Source organism: Stegodyphus dumicola, chromosome 10, assembly GCF_044657685.1.
Source record: "Stegodyphus dumicola isolate Sdum_Otavi_A_Nest chromosome 10, ASM4465768v1".
In the NCBI taxonomy this organism is placed as follows: Eukaryota; Metazoa; Arthropoda; class Arachnida; order Araneae; family Eresidae; genus Stegodyphus; species Stegodyphus dumicola.
Window position 1 is genome coordinate 133,623,769 of NC_140777.1, and position 20,058 is coordinate 133,643,826.

The 20,058-nt window shown below is 32.0% G+C and overlaps 1 protein-coding gene across 1 annotated transcript in view; it reads right to left on the reverse strand.

Moving 5' to 3' along the window:
* Positions 1–20,058, reverse strand: part of D12 (YEATS domain containing 2 homolog D12) — a 123,705-nt gene that overhangs the window by 98,082 nt on the left and 5,565 nt on the right. The window contains exons 3-6 of the mRNA XM_085825561.1: positions 17,740–17,837; positions 10,567–10,650; positions 7,016–7,222; positions 1,538–1,638 (exon numbers count right to left, since the gene is read on the reverse strand). Of these exons, the coding sequence (XP_085681687.1) occupies positions 1,538–1,638; positions 7,016–7,222; positions 10,567–10,650; positions 17,740–17,837 (490 nt within the window). The remainder of the gene's footprint in view (positions 1–1,537; positions 1,639–7,015; positions 7,223–10,566; positions 10,651–17,739; positions 17,838–20,058) is intronic.

A 20,058-nucleotide genomic window follows, 5' to 3' on the forward strand; every position in this document is an offset into this window, starting at 1 on the left:
TACCAAGGTTTTGGTTCGTTCTTATTGCCATGTTATGTAAACCCAAATTCTACATAACTCTAGCCATATTTACAAAAGTATTGTTTTATTGAATAGCTACAAGTATCACAACATACTTCAATATATTAGAATCACTGATATCAATGTCATACATACACATTCTGTACTATTAGCATTGCCTAAATAATGACGACTATCATCATGCTCCCCCCCCCAAAAAAAAAGAATTAGAAGTTAATTTTCCCTTATATATAACATGCACTAAGTGAAAAAGGCAATTACTAACATCTCTCACATAAGAAGGATTTCAAAGGAAATAAAATAGCATGAAAATTATGACAATATAAAAATTAAAATAAGAAAAAATTATTTTGGTGTATATATTAAATAAAATTTTATTAACGCACCATCCCTTGAAATCAACTCAAGTTTTACTTACTATCTACGCCACAATCAGGACACTGTTTTACCTAATTTTAAGCAAACTACACAACAGCTGGGATAAGAAACAAGTGATGAATCAACAATATTTATCATTTTTCATATGTTGCTTATGACTGGCTATAAAAAGTGGAAAGAGGAAAGTATTCTAATTTGAATTTTTGGATTCTACTTTCCAGATTTTAAAACAGGCAGAGTTTAAAATTTCTCCCATCATCTGTAAAAATAAAAATCAAAATATTAACATAGAAGCGTATCAGACTGACATTTCAGTACATCTCTAAAACTATTAGGAAAGTCTCAAACACATGAAAAGCAGGTTGGGTGCTTTGGTGCACTGTGATGAATTGGGATTCTATCCAGCTGGGCTGTAAGTTCAGCACCAGAATTCAGCAAAAGGATGGCAAGAAGCACCACATTCATATCACTAAATCCCTCTTTTGCTACTAAGACTGCAGTGGTAAATCCATTGGTAACTGGCAATAAATTTCATAAAATGTCTTTCTTGGGAGAAAACGTAATTAAGGTTCACATGCAATGATTGTCAAGTATAATTTCCAAACTTTAAGATTTTCAGCTATAGTGTGATGTGCGCCAATACATTTTTTTTAGAAAACTACAAAGACCACAAGGGCAGGCAGGCTTTGAGGACCACTTGTGCTCTGCGGATCACAGATTGCAAACCTCTATCCTAGTATATTGCATGAATATCATGTTTTATATAACATTATAAGTTATCCACACAATGGGAGCTAATATACTTTACAACTATGCAACAGAGTCTAATAAATCTTTTATTTCAAAACAATACATTACATTTAAATCAAAAGCATCTAATACATTTTCCTCCTCGCAGATTTATTACAGAAAACTTTTTGACAACTGAAAATCAAACAGATATTCATATACAATTTAAGGAAAATATTTTTTTAAATTAGTTTCAGAAAGAATTGTCATTTTACTTTATAGTGAGATTTCCTTCTGTTTGAAATACTGCTATTAAAATTTTAATTCAAATTAAATTCTGTAATAAAAAACATCGTGAAAATTCCATAACATTCACAAAAATAAATTACATTTCATAATTATCACTTACTTTGATATATTTCCAACAATTATTTTTGCCTTTGTTTTAAACCTTGGAGCTCGTGTAGGAATGTCATCATTCTTAGCAGAGCTGGATAATTCCAGCCCGATCTATAAAATATTAAAAGATTACATTTAAAAAACCATATTTTCTAAGTAGTTTAGTTACTTCATTTCATATACAAAACTTCTCACATTAATACCACAAAAATCAGTTTAAAAGAAATTATATACAGCTACATTTCTGATATAAAAGACAAGCAGGAATTTACAGTTTTGAGATGTATAAATAATAAATAACATACACTAAAATATTTATTTCATAAAATTTTAATACATTCAAAAAGTTTTATAGAACTCTCTTGTTTTTTAGGACTTGAAACTCATAGTAACAGAGATATTTCCCCTAGAGTACAGCCAGAATGGGAGCTAATATACTTATATATGCTGGAACAATTCATAAGCAATTTGGATTTGAAAACCACAGGCCTGTAGTAATATCTATAATGAAACAGCCGAGATTGCATAAACCAAAGAAAACAAAAGAACAAATTTACCCTACAGCCAGACAGTTGATATTTTAATGTACTTGATGATAAAAGGCCCGATTTAATCTACAGTATGTGATTTCTATTAGGTCACTTGAAACTTATCTGTTGAGGATACAGAAAGAGTGAAGACAATGTTTCTTTAAATAGCTGTTATACAGTATTTCGATATCATTTATCAAGTGACAGGTACAGGAGAAGTCTTACAACAATTATAACTAGTATCATAAAAAGAGTTACCACTTGGCAAATGATAGATAGAGCATAATAACTACTTGTTTTGGAGGCTGAAATTGTAATAACATTAAAGACACCCAAAATCTTTTGGTTTCACAGATTTTATTATTGGTTTCACAGATTTTATTAAGAGATACTGAATCTGAAGGAAGTGCCTATATTTCAAGTAGATTTTGCAGGTAGCTATAAAGCTAGAATAAAATTAATAATTTCATCAAAGGACTAAGCACATAAAAGCATTTTATTCCCTCCCTCAAAAAAATTTTATGAAGGGAAGCTGTGCATGAAACATACCTCAATGACAATTTGCTAACATCATGTCAAAATTCTCTCAGAAAGATATGGCTACTGATCAAATCATATTAAGACACTTCCAAAAGTAAACTGACTTTTTGGAATATACGATACACTTTCCTTGAAAGTACTGAAGCATCATAATCCTGTAATGATTCCATTTTATATGTTAATTATTTTCCATTTCATATTAAGAGATGATACCTGCATATTACTTTTTTTTTATTTATGTGTAACATGCAGCTATTTTTATTTATGTGTAATACTCCATTAAGTATAGTACCTCAACTTACTAGTTGTTGACTTGTAATTTTGAGTTACGTGTTGACTTGTAATTTTGAAACATTTTAATACAATTAAGTATTATCCCAAAACTACAGATCCATTTAGTTATAAGTGCAACCAAGTGGAAAATTTAAATCGATTTTATGTTGTTAATTCAATGAAACACTTACTTCAGGCACTAATAATTATAACAAGAATACTAACAGCCAACTGATGTTTAAAAATTTCATTGTAGCAATGTAATTTTAAATATAAATATCAAGGGTGTTCAAATGAAAAGGTATGAAATGACACTATGGATATATTACTTTTTATTCATAAGCAATCACCAAAGACCTAAGCACAACTATCCCACTGTTTCACGACCCGGAGGATATATAACCACCATCCAGTGGAAAATATCGGCCGGTGTAACCGCTTCAACAATCACAAACCTGATAACACCTGCCTGCTACTCACTCGCCGAATTTTACAATATGAAAGCAATGACATCTTCACACGCACTGCTGCATCAACTGGATGGAGCACACAACTGCCTATTTCTTTCCCATGAGATGCGTGAGCGCCCGCATATGCACACAACCACGCCAGACACTGCATTCGCATCCTTAGATATCTTATTACGTTACGCCAAAGCAGCATATTGAAATTTCAACCGGATTAATTTTTATGACATTTTATACCTTTTCATTTGAACAGCCCTCATATTTTGTTATGTATAAACAATATCTAATTGTACTCTGGCTGTAATGAGCTTCAAGGGACCAGAAATTTGCTTTGCTGTATCTGATATGCTAAAAAAAAAATGGAATATCTCACAAAAATATGCAAAAACTGAATAATGAATAAAAAAACCCAATTAGTACTGGTATATATAGCAGAAATGAATAACAAATCTAATTAAAAAGCATTAAGATTTGATTGCAATTATTATTAAATTTTTTTGTTCTTTTCCAGTCTTCTCAGAGTATCTGAAAAATTCATTAGCCTTTCTCTGAACCACTTCAGCAATGCTTCATTAACATCCCTATGATCCTTTTTTCTCAATTCTTCCTCATATCCAGTTTTCCCCCCATGAGCAGAAATTATAGAGTTTACATTTTTTATACAGTACCAACTACAGATTGGGATAATTTTTTTTTTTTTTTCAAGATATCAAATTGGCTGCATCCATTTTATATTTTTCAATGTTCCTCTACCTTCAATGCAGAGCCTGTACAGAGCAGAACAATGCAGAGCCTATCTTCAATACAGTTCACCATGAAGATGAATTTTTGATTATAGAAATAGTGCAAAGAGTTTGGTGAAAGAATATGCAAGAATTTTGCTCTTCTGGAAAAGATGAAAAAGGAAGATAACCTATGTCTTACCCAGTGTTTTGTGAGAACACAATCATTTCTCCCAAGATGTGTATGGCTGACATACAAAGATTCAATAACCTTCATTAAGAATTATCAATTGTCTTGTAAAGACATAAATAATGCAAAACTCTTGATCAGACGGGTGAACTTGGCATGTACAGGGGTTGGACAAAAATATGGAAACACCTTTAAAAAAACATGTTTCTTTGCTTAATATGGTGTAGGAAACCCGTTGGTATCCAAAACAGCTTGCAGTCTTCTCGGAATGGATAAAAACAGTTCCTGTATGTTTGCCATGGGAATATTATACCATTCTTCTTGCAAAACGGTGGCAAGTTCAGATAACGATGTTGGCGGTGGATAACGAGAACGCACTTTCCGTTCCAATGTAAACCACAAAGGTTCGATAATATTCAGGTCTGGTGACTGTGGTGGCCAGGGGAGATGGGACGATTCATCCTCGTGCTCAGAAAACCAGTCCTGGACAATGTGAGCTGTGTGAACAGGGGCTTTGTCGTCTTGGAAGACACCATCACCATCGGGGAACAAAGTTTGTACCATGGGATGAACTTGATCGGCCAAAATGTTCACATAAGTCTTGGCAGTCATGTGCCCTGACACAGTTATCATGGGGCTAGCAGAGAACCACGATATGGCTGCCCAAACCATAACAGAACCCCCACCATGTTTCAGTCTTGGCAACAAGCAGTCTGTATTATAGGCTTGAGATGGCGTTCTCCAGACGTAAACTCGGCCAGAAGTGGGAAACAATGTGAAAGAAGACTCGTCAGACCATATTACTCGCTTCCACTGCTCTATAGTCCAGGCTTTATGACTTAAACACCACCTTTTCCTGTTACGGGCATTAGCATCACTGATGAGTGGCTTCTCGATTGCAGCACGGCCAGCAATTCTCTGTTTATGAAGCTCCCTTCTAATTGTTTTGGTACTCACAGGGTTTGGTAACACAACATTCATTTCAGCAGTAACTTTTGCAGCTGCGGTCTTCTTATTTTTCGTCACAATTGCCCTTAATGATCGTCTGTCACGATCACTCAGGACACACTTTCGTCCGTGCTGTGATTTAGCAGATGATGTTTTTCCGCTTTTCAAATATGCGGAATAAATCTTCAATGCAGTACCTCTTGAAACACTAAACACCTCGGCTACCTTGCTTACGGAAGCACCTACCATACGTGCTCCAACAATTTGCCCACGTTCGAAGTCTGTTAACTCTGACATAATGCAATGACAACCTCACATAACAGTACTCCGACAACAACTCAACTGTTTAGCACATTTACGAAGTTGTATAGGTGGCGTCAGTAGTCAAAAACGCCAGCGCCACCTACATATTTCATTAAAATCAATCTTTCTTTTCAAACGTGCATTTCACAAGGTGTTTCCATATTTTTGTCCATCCATTGTATATTCAGACAAAACAAATGATTAGAATCAAAACTTTTCATTCCCTAAATACTATAAAATAGCAAGCTCATATGATTCACTGCTTCCTCTTTCCCTGAATAGCGAAAATTTCAAAATTTTCATAATAACATTTGCCTTAATACATTTGTCTCTAGCAATTCAGTCAAAGAACTTGAATGGAGAACCCATTAAGATTTATTAGTTCAATAGTCATGTACACCATATGGTCTCATTGTATCTTTGTTTCTCCTCGAGTTGGATGTCACATATGCCTTTTAAAGCCTTTTTTTAGAGAAAAGTGGGGGTGACGATCAAGGAGGTTAGAATAAATGGAGCAAGCCTTCCCCATATGCCCCATGCAATGAAAATGAAGCCACGAAGTGTCACGGTTTGACGTTACTACTTATCATGGCCACTGCCATACATAGAGTTCTGGTTGGTTTTGTTTACATCCTAATCAATATTGTCTACATGTTACCTATTCATCATTGAACATTAGCTATTTGTCAGAGAAGTCTCTTATTCTAATTTTAACACTTAGAAAAAAAGATTTTCTACTTGATATATGGGAAAATCATTGCAAATAACTGTTTCAAATTTAATAAAATTTAGGGACATGAAAATGTGTTAATGGTAATTTAAAAACAAACGGTAAAACCCAGACGACCAATAGAAATTTCAATGGTGTTTTATGCAATTTATGCCTAAAGACAGTTTTCTGAACCTGCGAATGTTGATATTTGCTCTCAATGTCAGTGTAACTTTATTTAACAGTATGTTTCAAAGTCATATCTGTATGCTGGTCAAGATAGGTCATAAAGTCAGGCTGACATTTCCTTGACTTCATTTTTGTGACATCATGCTTACTCCATCTATTCTAACCTCCTTGGTGAAGTTAAAAGAATAACAACAGGAAAGTGTTTTCCTTTATGGAAAGAATGTGGATCCTAATATCCTAAACACGGATGACTGCAGGAATTTTGGGGAAAATATGAAAAATGGAAAAACGTTTCAATTGAAGATATCCATACAATTTTTTAACATATGATTAACAATATAAAACAGTATGAAGTATGTTGGAAATCAATATGACCAAAGTGTTCGATCATTATGCTCTATCAATAATAGTGAGTGAGTTTCATAATAGTGAGGTTTTTATTGTAATATTAAATAAATCCTTGAATTTGCAGAAAGGATAGAAAAATAAATGCAATTCTTGAGGGCTTAAACAAAAATCAGCAAAAAAATATAAATGGATATATGTTCAAGTGTATAATCTAAATGTAAAGAACAGTTGGTTCAAACTATTTTCAACGTAGGACATTTAATATATACCTTTTCAGCATTCTGAGATGATGGTAAATCATTAGAATTTGAATTGGAATAATTTTCTATTACTGGAACTTTGCTTGAATTTGTGAAAGTATTTTCATTATTATCACTAGACACTTCAGTTGAATTGTAGTTTGTAAACCTTGGAGTTTTCCCCAAAAACTTTTTAACCGTAGGATGAATAGAAGGCGCAGAATTTTCTGAAGGCATCTAAAAATAAAATAAAACTATAATTAAAATGAGGATATATAATAAATAGAAGTTGTTTCCAGGCACAAGTAGCACCTGTTTAAAAAGGAATTATAAAATATAGTACATATTAATAATTATGAATTTAAAAAAGGGGATAAATTTTTAAATTGCAGGTACTTTTCTGTTTCGCCAGCGCAAATCTCGCCAAGCAGACTTTGTTGGTGACAACACATAGTATACACATAAAAATGTTAACGAATGTTAGTTCTAAGAATTTTTTATTTTTAAGGCATAAACATTTTAATATGGTTTAAAATTTTGTAAAATGCCAATAAATAAAGACAAATTTGTAAAAAGACATTAATTTAAGAATTTAGTATGCATTCATGGTTCAACATCCTGATTCGCCAGTTTGTATCACATGCCCCCAAGTGATCTCATCTCGCATAAACTACGCTACAAAAATCTAATTTTCTCAGTAATTATCTGCATTAATTTCAAGTTAAATTTTAATTTGGGATACAAGTTTAAATGCAAGAATTATTTCAATTCGTATGAATAGCTTACTCAGAAATTATATAAAACTGTAGTGCATTCTCACTAGAATTGATGAATTTAACCCTTGATTTTGCCTTTTCTATATTTTCGCTTTCGGGTGAGTGGTGTGATTGCATTCTAATTGACTTAATCACCGCAAATCAACTTAGGGCATAAAGTTTAACTATCTTGTAAAAATTTTATGTAATTGTTTGCCAGTATTGAAAGAAACAATCAATCTGATAAGAAATGGTTGCAACTTGTTTTGAAAATGAGGCGTAAAAGGTTACCAGCGAAGATGTTCCGTTTGGCATCAGTTATATCATTATTGGCGACTTTATCGTTTGCGCCAGCAAAACGGAAAAGTACCAAATTGCATTTTTTATGTTATAAGGTATTTTTTTCACCTTTCTGGCGTGCCTTCGTGGTGTAGTGGTCAGCACACTGGGCCGGTATTCCAGAGGTCCGTGGTTCTATTTCCAGTGAAGATGATTGCTTTTTTAATCTTGCCTGCTTCAAAAAAATACCTAATATCTCTACAACGTAAAACTGAAACTACCCTAGCTTTCTCTTGTTAAATGGAATTTCTCTTTTTGGAAAGATCCAATTTAAAAAGCAAGGAAATGGTTTTATTAATCTTTTTTCAAATAATATGAAAATTTAGTGAAATATAAAATAATTTTTTACTTTGTTCAATTCTTAAAACTGGGGTCCAAAAAATGTTAATATTTCTTAATTAAAAATATTTGAAATTTGTTTAATAGCAAATTTATCAAACATCACTTTCACTGGAGCTTGAGAAAACTGTATACGATTGATTATATGTACAACTGACCCTCAATACAATATCTTACTCAAAAGAAAAAAGGCATTTTAAACAAGTGTTTGCTATAACTAAAACAAATTCGATATATATTGTCATCAGATAGGCATTCTCTGTGTAAAGATTAACACTGTAATAATTGCTATAATGGGTTGTTTTAATAATGAGGTTCCAAAGCATACATCAGAAACTAGATAACAGAATTGTAGTCCTATATAGTTAATTTTACCTGAACTTTGTTAATATCATTGTCAAATTTATGAATTTACTAGTGATCCTCCTACTGCAAACAGGCATTTAAAGTACATTACATTCAAGGGGAGGGACTTCTTCAGTTTAAACAAAATTGTTAAATGGAATTTCTCTTTTTAGAAAGATCCAATTTAAAAAGCAAGGAAATGGTTTTATTAATCTTTTTTCAAATAATATGAAAATTTAGTGAAATATAAAATAATTTTTTACTTTGTTCAATTCTCAAAACTGGGGTCCAAAAAATGTTAATATTTCTTAATTAAAAATATTTGAAATTTGTTTAATAGCAAACATCACTTTCACTGGAGCTTGAGAAAACTGTATACGATTGATTATACATACAAGTGACCCTCAATACAATATCTTACTCAAAAGAAAAAAAGCATTTTAAACAAGTGTTTGCTATAACTAAAACAAATTCGATATATACTGTCATTAGATAGGCATTCTCTGTATAAAGATTAACACTGTAATAATTGCTATAATGGGTTGTTTTAATAATGAGGTTCCAAAGCATACATCAGAAACTAGATAACAGAATTGTAGTCCTATATAGTTAATTTTACCTGAATTTTGTTAATATCATTGTCAAATTTATGAATTTACTAGTGATCCTCTTACTGCAAACAGGCATTTAAAGTACATTACATTCAAGGGGAGGGACTTCTTCAGTTTAAACAAAATTAAATACTGAGTTTAGCAAATGGAGTTTTTATGCATATTCTCCCTAAATGTTACCATTCTGATGACCATACATCCTTTCACAACTTATTAGAAATATAAGAATAAAAACTAAATAAAAAATATTTCAGAAACATTTATTTTTTTTCCTTACTATTAACCTTACTATTATTACTACTTACTATTTCCTTACGATTATTACTTAAACTATCATAGTTTTAATTATGATTAAAATTAATGAAATTAATAATGGTTTTAATATTAACCCCTTAACGCATTTGCCCGTGTCTCACACGGCCGCCCTTGTATCTCGCGTTTATTTCTAATGCTTGTCTGAGATCCGTTCCAGTAAAAATAAATAGGCTAGATTATAATTAAACTTATTTGACATAGATGGCACCACTATTCAGCATTTTTCTTGTGTAAACCACGTGGCGCATTTTGATGATTAGCTATAAGTTTGCTAGGAATTCTTTGCTATAAAGTAGTCGTTTGGTGTGGAAAAGGTAATATATCCATTTTTATTACTTAAATATAATAAAAGTAAGCAGTTAACTGCAAATTATATTACTAAGTGTTTTTGTAATTTAAAAAAAGTTATCTGATAATGAGCGACTCTGACGATGACAATTTTGAATATGCCAATTTATCAGACAGTTTCAGCGATGAGAGTGATGATTTCTTGAGTGATGGAAGTGAATCGGAAGATAATGACAACGAGATTTTGGATATAGCAAGGAATTGGTATCAAATTAGTATAAATCAACCAAACGTTGCACCACCGAGATTTCAATTTGAAGCTAACCCTGGCTGTTATGCATATATATGATTATGCAATATGATTATGCATGAATATGATTATGCAAGAAAAAAAATAGGTGATTTTTTGACCGAAAATTAGAAATTAATGTGTGTTTTAAGGGGTTAATGAAATGCTCAAATTAAGATTGGCAAAATTAGCGAATGTATTAACTTGTAGCAGTGAATAAATTCCAAAATCATATATTACTAATGCACAGACTATAAAATTAATGCATAAAATAAAACGAAAATTATATGCTGTAATTACCTGTTCTTGTCCTAATGTGGCATAATATTTTGTTATTATACATGCTCTTAGACGATCCAGCATTGCTCGACATTCATACAAATGCTGAAAAATTATTGTACTTATGTGACTCTTTCTAATGTAAAAGTTTTTATAAAACAAAAATAATCATAATAATAAAACAAACATTTTTTCTAAGCAAAGATGTTAAGAAAACAGTTTCAGTTATCATCTTTGATAAAGAGCACAGACGAAGTTAACATTGCCTTTTTTTAGAAAGATGCCACATCTTTCTAAAATAGGCACTCACTTGAATGATTAAAGCAAACAATACAATAACTATCCTGTTTATCAATAATATTGAAAATTTAATATCCTAAAGAAAACAGAAAACTGGCAGGGAAAATAATAAATACTTCAGTTGTGTACAAATAATAATCATATCCAATGGGTACAATATAATTAAATTAAAAAATTATATAACTTATTACAAACGTGTTAAAAAATTAGATACTACAGTCAAAAGTCTTTAATCCGGACACGTCGGGACTTCGACGATTCCGAATTATCGATTTTTCCGGATTATAGATCATAAGTTTAAATCTGGTAAGATGGCATGCAGAAATTATAAAATTAAAAATATGAAAGCGTAATTTATAAAATAATGAGCAATTATGATCTAAAGGGTATCAAAATTTACAAAAAAAGAAGCTTAATATTTATTTGTTTACTTTATTAAACATTTCTTTAAACGCGCGTATGCGTAAAGCATACCCTACGCATAGCCGGAATTACAAAATTGCAACCAGAAAACTATTTGATTTGTATTCGTGATATTTATAATGACGAGAAATTTGATTTAAATCATGTCAAAGACGGAGTACATCGAGATTAAATACTACATTTAATAAGGAATTATAAGCCGAATAAAATAAAAACATCTGCCCTAAAGATAACGATAGTGCTGACAGATCAACTTCCAGTTCATAGCGCGCCGCCACGTCTCTCCCCCCCCCCCGCGCAGAGCAGCGTGAAATTGATAAACAGATGTCGGAACGGTTAGATAAACAAAGGATATGCCTTTATCCATTTTTATAGCAATTCGTTTTTTGTTTGATGGACATCGAAGCATACTTTCGTTTTCTAGATCCTTTGGGAGCTCCAGCATCGGAAATTCTATTTGACATCATCGAAAGTTCAAGTTTACTTTTATAAAATTGCTCTTACAGTCTGCAAAAAATAATAAGCCGGATCCAATTCGAAGATTAAGGAACAACGCAATCATCAACATTAACTGAAATAGATAATTATATAATTTTAGCTTATACCATCCGTTTTACATTAAACGCGCACGCGAAAACGTATTCTGCGCTTGCGCAGACACATATGCGCAGTCGTAAATGTCTTGCGTGCACGCGTAAAACGCCTATGCGCATGCGTCAACGCGGCGCATGCGCAGAAAGATTTTAGTTTTGAGGTCCGGATTATGGGTGTCCGAATTAACGACTTTTGACTGTATTCGGTTTCGAGGGCCGTAAAAAAATCGCCAAACTATTGTTGATGCCAATGCTGCCAAAAATAATTGCAGCAACCCTAATAATTGCGGCAAGAAAGGAAGTATAATAGTAAATAATTATTTAAGATTGATGTGTTAATTTAGATGAAAGGTTTATTTCATATAATACTTTTTTATTATTATAATTTATATGAAAAAGGCTATACATGACTTAACCCCTTAACTGCCGCGGGTGTATATATACGCCTTGCTCAGCTGATGCATTAACTGCCCCAGGCGTATATATACGTCCTTCCAAACTGCTATTATTTGCTTTGCGCTGCTACGCCTAAAATTATTCGCAAAGTTAACTCATCAGCTGCGCATCTGGGGCAGTTAACGCATCGGCTGAGCAAGGCGTATATATACGCCCGCGGCAGTTAAGGGGTAATGGAAGCATAAAAGTAAATAACTATTTCATATCATTATTATATTTTATATAAAAATTCCTAAACATAACTGAATGGATGTCTGCATCGTTATTTCGCTACCGACTTATCGCTAAAGCATAATTTCACCTCGTTGGTTGTTCAAACCTAGTTTTCTATAATGAATGATGTCTTTCCTTGGAAAATATTCTCAGTAAAGTGCAGAATCGCTCACTTATTTGTTTGCCGCTTTTTACAAGGGAAAAAACAAATGGATTTTTGTCAATTTTCTTTTACTTTTTAAGAGAAAATACGTCGAAGTGTACATAGATAAAGTCAAGGGTATGCGCAGTGCCGTTTTTGTGCAATTCTAAGGTTTTTTTTTTTTTTTTAAAGTGAAAATAGGTCGATATGCACATGGATACCGAGTATGTGCAATTCTTAAATTTGCCTCAAGCAGTAGGTGATTCTGCACTTTACCAAAATTCTATTGCCGACTTTTTGTCATGGGCAATTCCCAAATTGTTAAATCCATACGATATCAAAAAAGGATTTAAAAATTAAACTAGTATTTCAATTGGTCTTAAGAAATATAGAACTAAGTAAACTTACACAATCTGAAATCAGCGCGTATACACTAGATTTGGTGTGCTGTTAAATGGGTGCGTTTGCTAGATTTGGCGCTTTTGCACGTACATTTTTGCTGCAATTTTTTTAAGGCCCTCGAAACCAAATAGTACCAAAAATTAAATTGATTTGAATTTTTGCAATTATATATATACCAGGTTGTTCAATAAGTTCGCGGAACGGAAATGAAGAAACCAATTTTTATTTGTAAAAACGACTTTTACAAATAAAAATTGTTTTTACATATAAAAATTTTCAACATAGTTTCCCTCGACTTCAATACACTTATTCCAACGGTTTTCTAATTTATGGATCGCAAAATATCCCCCTCCCAGCAGCTATTACCTATCTTCGTTTGAAGAAAATCGTTTTCTACGGAGATATTGTTTGAGGTGTGGGAAGAGCCAGAAGTCGGAGGGAGCTAAATCTGGCGAATAGGCTGGATGTTGCAACAATTCGTACTTCAATTCAGTTATTTTAGCAACGGTTTTTTTAGCTGTCTGCGCAGGTGCATTATCTTGGTGGAAAATGATTTTCTCCTTCTGTAATCCGGGTCTTCTTTCATGAATTTTTTCATCTAATTGATTCAAAAGGTTACAATAATAATCTGAATTAATTGTTTTGCCAGTTTGAAGGTAATCTATAAACAAAATTCCTTTCACATCCCAAAAAAGTGATGCTAACACCTTCTTGGCTGATTTTTGGACACGAACTCGCTTCGGCGCTGAAGAGCCGGGTTCACACCACTCCTTAGCCTCCTGTTTTGATTCAGGATCATGATGGTAGACCCAAGTCTCATCCATTGTGATAAATCGACGGCTAGTCGCTTTTATTCTTCTTAAAACGCTCCAAATGTTGCTGGCAAAGTCGCATCCGAATGTGTTTTTGCTCCATTGTTAGAGAATGCGGCACCCATTTTACACAGAGTTTTTTGAAACCCAAATTAACACTCAAAATATTGCTCACTGTGCCCAATGAAATGCCTAAAGCCTCTGTTAAATCTCTTTCAGTCAATCGACGGTCTTCCAATACCATATCTTGTATTTTTCCGATGATTTCCAGTGTTGATGCAGTTTTTGGACGTCCCTCTCGCGAATCGTCTTCAAGGCTGGTACGACCACTTTTGAATAAACTAGCCCACTTGCAAACCATTGTTTTTGAAGGAGCAGATTCAACCAACACATTCACCATTTCAGTATAAATTTCCATTACCTTTAAACCTTTCTTTACAAAGAATTTGATAATTGCACGTTGCTCAATTTTATCCATACCTGAAAAAAGGCACAACACGTTAGATATAAAAGGCGGTTAAACAATGAATAAATTAACAGATCGAAATGAAACTTTTGACGTGTTCCTAATAAAGAACAAATATGAAAATGGCGTCGAAGTTTTAGGTCTAATATTGATGAATAGATGGCGCTCCGCGAACTTATTGAACAACCTGGTATATATGTATATACATTATTAAAAAAAAAAAAAAAAAAAAAAAACCAAACAGTTTAAAAGTACAGCCACTGTTCTCGCACTATATTTCAAAAGTTACATAAAACTAGCACATATGCATACTAAACACTCAAATTATTATTTTGAAATTTTAATAAATGCTCTACCTCTTTAAAGGGCATACCATATTTACGAGAATCTAATGCGCATCGTTTTTGGCCAAATATAGTACTCAAAATTGGGGTGCGCATTAGATTCGAGTGCAAAGTTCGCCGATGACGTCAACCGAATTAAATCGTAACAATGGATTACTGCATTTCTCGACTACATTTACCGTTACATTTATCGTTGACACATTATTGCATAGAGGATACAAACTGCAGAGTATGTAGTCACGAGATGGAGGGCAAGCAGAGAAGAATGTCATATGACGCTACTTTCAAATGTAAAGTAATTCTTTATCCTGAAAGAAATGGCAATAGAAAGGCTGGGAGAGAGTTAAACGTAGCTGAGAGCAATGTTCGCTTGTGGCGGCAACAGAAATTGGCACTGTTTGCAACTAAAACTAGTAGAAAGAAATTCACTGGCCTTCGCAAAGGAAGACACCCTAAAATTGAAGAAAAAGTTTTGGAATTTGTACGTGAAAGGAGGAAGAATGGACAACCTGTGACTAGCGACACTATAAGAAATAAAGCAAAAGAGGAGGCTGAAGTTCTTGGAATACCGAAACGAGAGTTTAAAGCTAGTCGTCGATGGGTGGATCGGTTTATGAAGCGAATGGGCTTATTTCTAAGACGCCATACAACAATATGCCAAAAGCTTCCTGCAGATTTTGAGGGAAAACTACTAACATTTTAGCGGTATGTCATCACACTTCGGAAGGAAAAGAATTTTTCAATGGGGCAAATTGGCAACGCTGACGAGACGCCAATTTGGTTTGATATGCCTCGTAACTACACCATTACGGAGAAGGGGACTAAAAACGTTATCATCAAAATAGTGAATAAAGACATTTACTATTAATCACTGATTGTAGAAACTGTTAGCTAGATAGAAATGTTACCATTTATTTCATGTTCATACTTTACGATATGTACCGTATATACGGTAGTGGTAATTAACAATGATTGTTTCACATAACAATAGCCCACTAATAGGTTAATTCTATGTTCTGTTACTTTATGTATAAATCCATTGTTGTATAAAATATGGTATCTAAATTTAAATAAAATTATCATACCATTGATTGATAGTTTATATACAAATCCATTGTTGTATAAAATAAGATTCAATAAATTCCTCATACCATTGATGCGCATTACATTCGCCGACAAACAATTTTTTTATTATTTAAAGTTTTAAAATGGGGATGCGCATTAGATTCACATAAATGCGGTATATTGGGTCACATAAAAAGTCTCCGTGTTTTTGCCACTAGATGGTGTTGATGCTTATATATCTGGTAACACTCACCCGATTGTCTCAAACGAACATGTGCTTAAAAGGCGAAATCAGCTTCCATTGTTTGTGGAGATAAATCTCTAATTCGTTGCTCATGTAAAAAATTATATTGATTTGAAAATGAGTGAAATATCTGAAGAAATACACTATGTGATGCATTTTTATTATTTTAATACTATTTTATTATTTATTATTCTTTGTGAAAAATACAATGAGAATGCTTTGAGTGAAAGAATAACCAAGGAGTGGTTTTCTCAATTCTATTATGGAAATTTCGATGTCAAAGATGCTCCTTGATCTGGTAGGCCAGTCACCAAAAAAAGTCTATGAAATTTTGCAACTGGTGGAGCAAGACAGGCACACAAGCTGTCAGGAAATAGCAGAGGCACTAAACATCAACCACATGACAGTTTGGAATCATTTGAAAAGAGCAGCCTACAAAAAGAAGCTCGATGTTTGTGTGCCACGTGAGAAACTGTCTATTATGAGCTGCTGCAATCTGGCGAAACCATATTCTTAATCACACACTAGTTTGGATGTGATATGTATCTTCTACAATTTTAAATAATTAATCGCATCTCAAGACAATCTCAAGACAATAGTAAGCTGAATAACATGTGCATGCAGAGTGAGAGAAAGGTAGGAAAGTAAGTGCACATATCAGTAGAGGAAGACTTATAGAGTCAGTTTCTTTGTTTAAATTTTACACTGTGATTGGATAAAAACTACCCGTATTCTACTCTTAACATAATAGTGTAATTCAGATCAACTTTTCAGTCAAGCACTTCAGATTCAGATATCAGTAGTTTTAATACAGGAAGAGGACGTAGCCAAATTAAAATTAGAAATTAAAAGAACTATTGCTATATTAAAGTTATTCATTTTCTTTCAGATTTTATACACACTATTTCACATTTTTTTTTTAAATTTACAATTATATTTATTTTTCATAGTTTGCATTTCTGTTACTTTCTGTCTGCTACTAAGCCTTTTGTTTATTATTACTATTATTAATTACAACTTATTTGAAAAATTAAGCCTTGAAAAATACAGACATTGTAAACTTGCAAATTATTATATTTGTGGGGAGATAATAAAGGTCTACTGTACACAAATCACATCATCATATGGAATTTCTCTGTGTAGATGAAATTATATCATATCAGGCATGTCTGCAAGGGAGATTTTTTCGGAAATATAGTTCCTCGTATAGATGGGGCTTAATTGGTTGAAATATTTTGTATTTACATTTAAATAGCTCAGTCTGTCAAAAATTCTGAAAAATACACATGTAAACATTCTTGAATTTATATCAGGCATGTCTGCAAGGGAGACTTTTTCGGAAATATAGTTCCTCGTATAGATGGGGCTTAATTGGTTGAAATATTTTGTATTTACATTTAAATAGCTCAGTCTGTCAAAAATTCTGGAAAATACATATGTAAACATTCTTGAATTTATAAAGGATGGGATAACACATATATAATAAAGAGGATAAAAGCACATATTTAAATTCTGAAACTTGTCAGCACACTTATTGAGATGTACTATTATAAAAAAATAGCATGTTAATGTTTACTTTTAATAATAATTTATTGAATTTTATTTGTGTGAAACACATTAAATGTACTTTACATGAGAAAAAAAAAAAAAAAATTCACATGGTTTGTCAGAAATTTAGAAAAAAGCTACTGAAGAAATTAAAAAAAAAAAAAAAAAAAAAACTTTTATACTTACTTCATCAATGGCATCAATTTCAGCATCTTTAGCAGCAATTTCCTGTTCAAAATTCGATTTTATAATACTTTCAATTTTCTTTTTAGTTTGATTTCTCACTAAAATCAAAAGGAAGTAGATGACAATAAATTACATTATAGAAAATAAACCTCATAATCTGAGAAAAAAGATTAATTAAAATTCAAAAACTGATAGTTTTTGCAAGGCAAATATTTCTAAAACAAATGATTTAAGAAAGATATAATATAATTATCAGGCGGATTACACGATTAATGGCATTTTTTTATGAAATATGTTGTAATAAATTTTAGATAAAAATCACATTTTCATCGTAATTCATGGATGGAAATAAGAGAATTTGTAGTTTAACATTTAATGAACTTGCTCTCTTTTAAAAGATAATCAGCAAAATACTAATAAACTCTATAACATATTTTCTAGTAACACTTTTTTCATGATACGTGCATACAATTAAATATATTAAATATTATTCTGTGGGTACAATGGATATATGATGACTTGCAAATACAAATTTTCAGTTCAATATTCTTTGGCAATTTATGTCTTTAACATTAAACAGGATATTAAAAATGTTCTCATTATGTATATAATTTAAAATCAAAGTAACAGATAAAAACTAAAAACATAAAAATATGAAATATCATGATAGCAAAAATATTTTCCAAGGACATAACATGATGAACTCAGTCTTTTTGCATTTTTAGCTCATTATTTTAAGTTTTAGCTCATTATTTAAGTTCAAATAAAAGTAACTAATGTCATTAAGTAATTTCATTTTATTTGAATACATCCTAACATGGGCAATTAAACCCAGAATGCAATTAACTTGTTTATTTTCTTGTATTCAATACTAACTGCATCCCTGAACAACAGAACAAAAGTTATTAACAAATATGTAAAGTCTTCTAAATTTTAAAATAGCAGAAGGGATATATAAAATGCAAGACTGTATTTTAGAACTATATGAAATGGTCCTCTTAAATAATAATAATAATAATAATAATAATAATAATAAAAATCAGTACCCTTCTCTTATTAGGACCATATTCAGAAATGGATGCATGCGCTCATGTATGCATGCATATAGTATATATGTATATATATATATAATATATGTATACACACACACACATATATATGCATTTCTGAATCCAGTCTCAATAACAGACTGGTACCAAAAAATAACCTAAAATATTAAATTTTCTGAATTTTTATGCTCTAAAATATATATCTGAATTTTTAATAGATATTTATTGAATATCCACTTTGAATAATTGATTGTAAAAATTATAAACAGAATTACAATCTATGTAGACCAAAGCCAAATAAAATGTGAAACATCAGGCTTGTAAACCTGTATAAATCTGAAGTGAAAAAAAAATATTTTCAGTGTTTGCTACAATAAACTACTCAGCATTCATTAAATAAGTAGGCAAATCAGTGCAGAATACTTTTTAAAATTAAATAATACAGTCAAAAGTCGTTAATCCGGACTTGTCGGGACTTCGGCAATTCCGAATTATAGATCATCAGTTTAAAATCTGGTAAGATGGCATGCAGAAATTATAAAATTAAAAATATGAAACCGTAATTTATGAAATAAAGAACAATTATGACCTAAAGAGTATCAAAATTTACAAAAAAAAAAAAAAAAAAAAAAAAAAAAAAGAGCTTAATATTTATTTGTTTACTTTATTAAGCATTTCTTTCAATGTAAGTTGTTTAAGTTGCTTCGTTTTATGTGATAATACTTTCTCTTTAATTCTATAAACAGACATAATTTCTTTTTCAGTTACAAAGTTCCGCTGTTAAAGTCCTGTAATTTCGTGTCGAGAATACCGACTAATTTCTCAATCGAAATTTTTTCGTTTTCAATAACCTCTGTATCACTTTCTTCTTTATCGGAAGCGAATTATAATGACGAGGAATTTGATTTAAATCATATCAAAGACGGAGTACATCGAGATGAAATACTACATTTAGTAAGGAATTATAAGCGAAATAAAATAAAAACATCTGCCCTGAAGATAAAGATAGTGCTGACAGATTAACTTCCAATTCGTTGCGTGCCGCGGCATTTTGGCGTTTCCCCCCCCCCCTGGGCCGCAGAGCAGCGTTAAATTGATAAACAGATTTCGGAATGGTTTGAGAAACGAAGGATATGCCTTTATCCATTTTTTTCAGCAATTCCACATTTTGTTTAATGGACTTCGAAACATACTTTCGCTTTGTAGATCCTTTACATATTAGTAAATATATATCGGAAATTTTATTTGACATAATCAAAAGTTCAAGCTT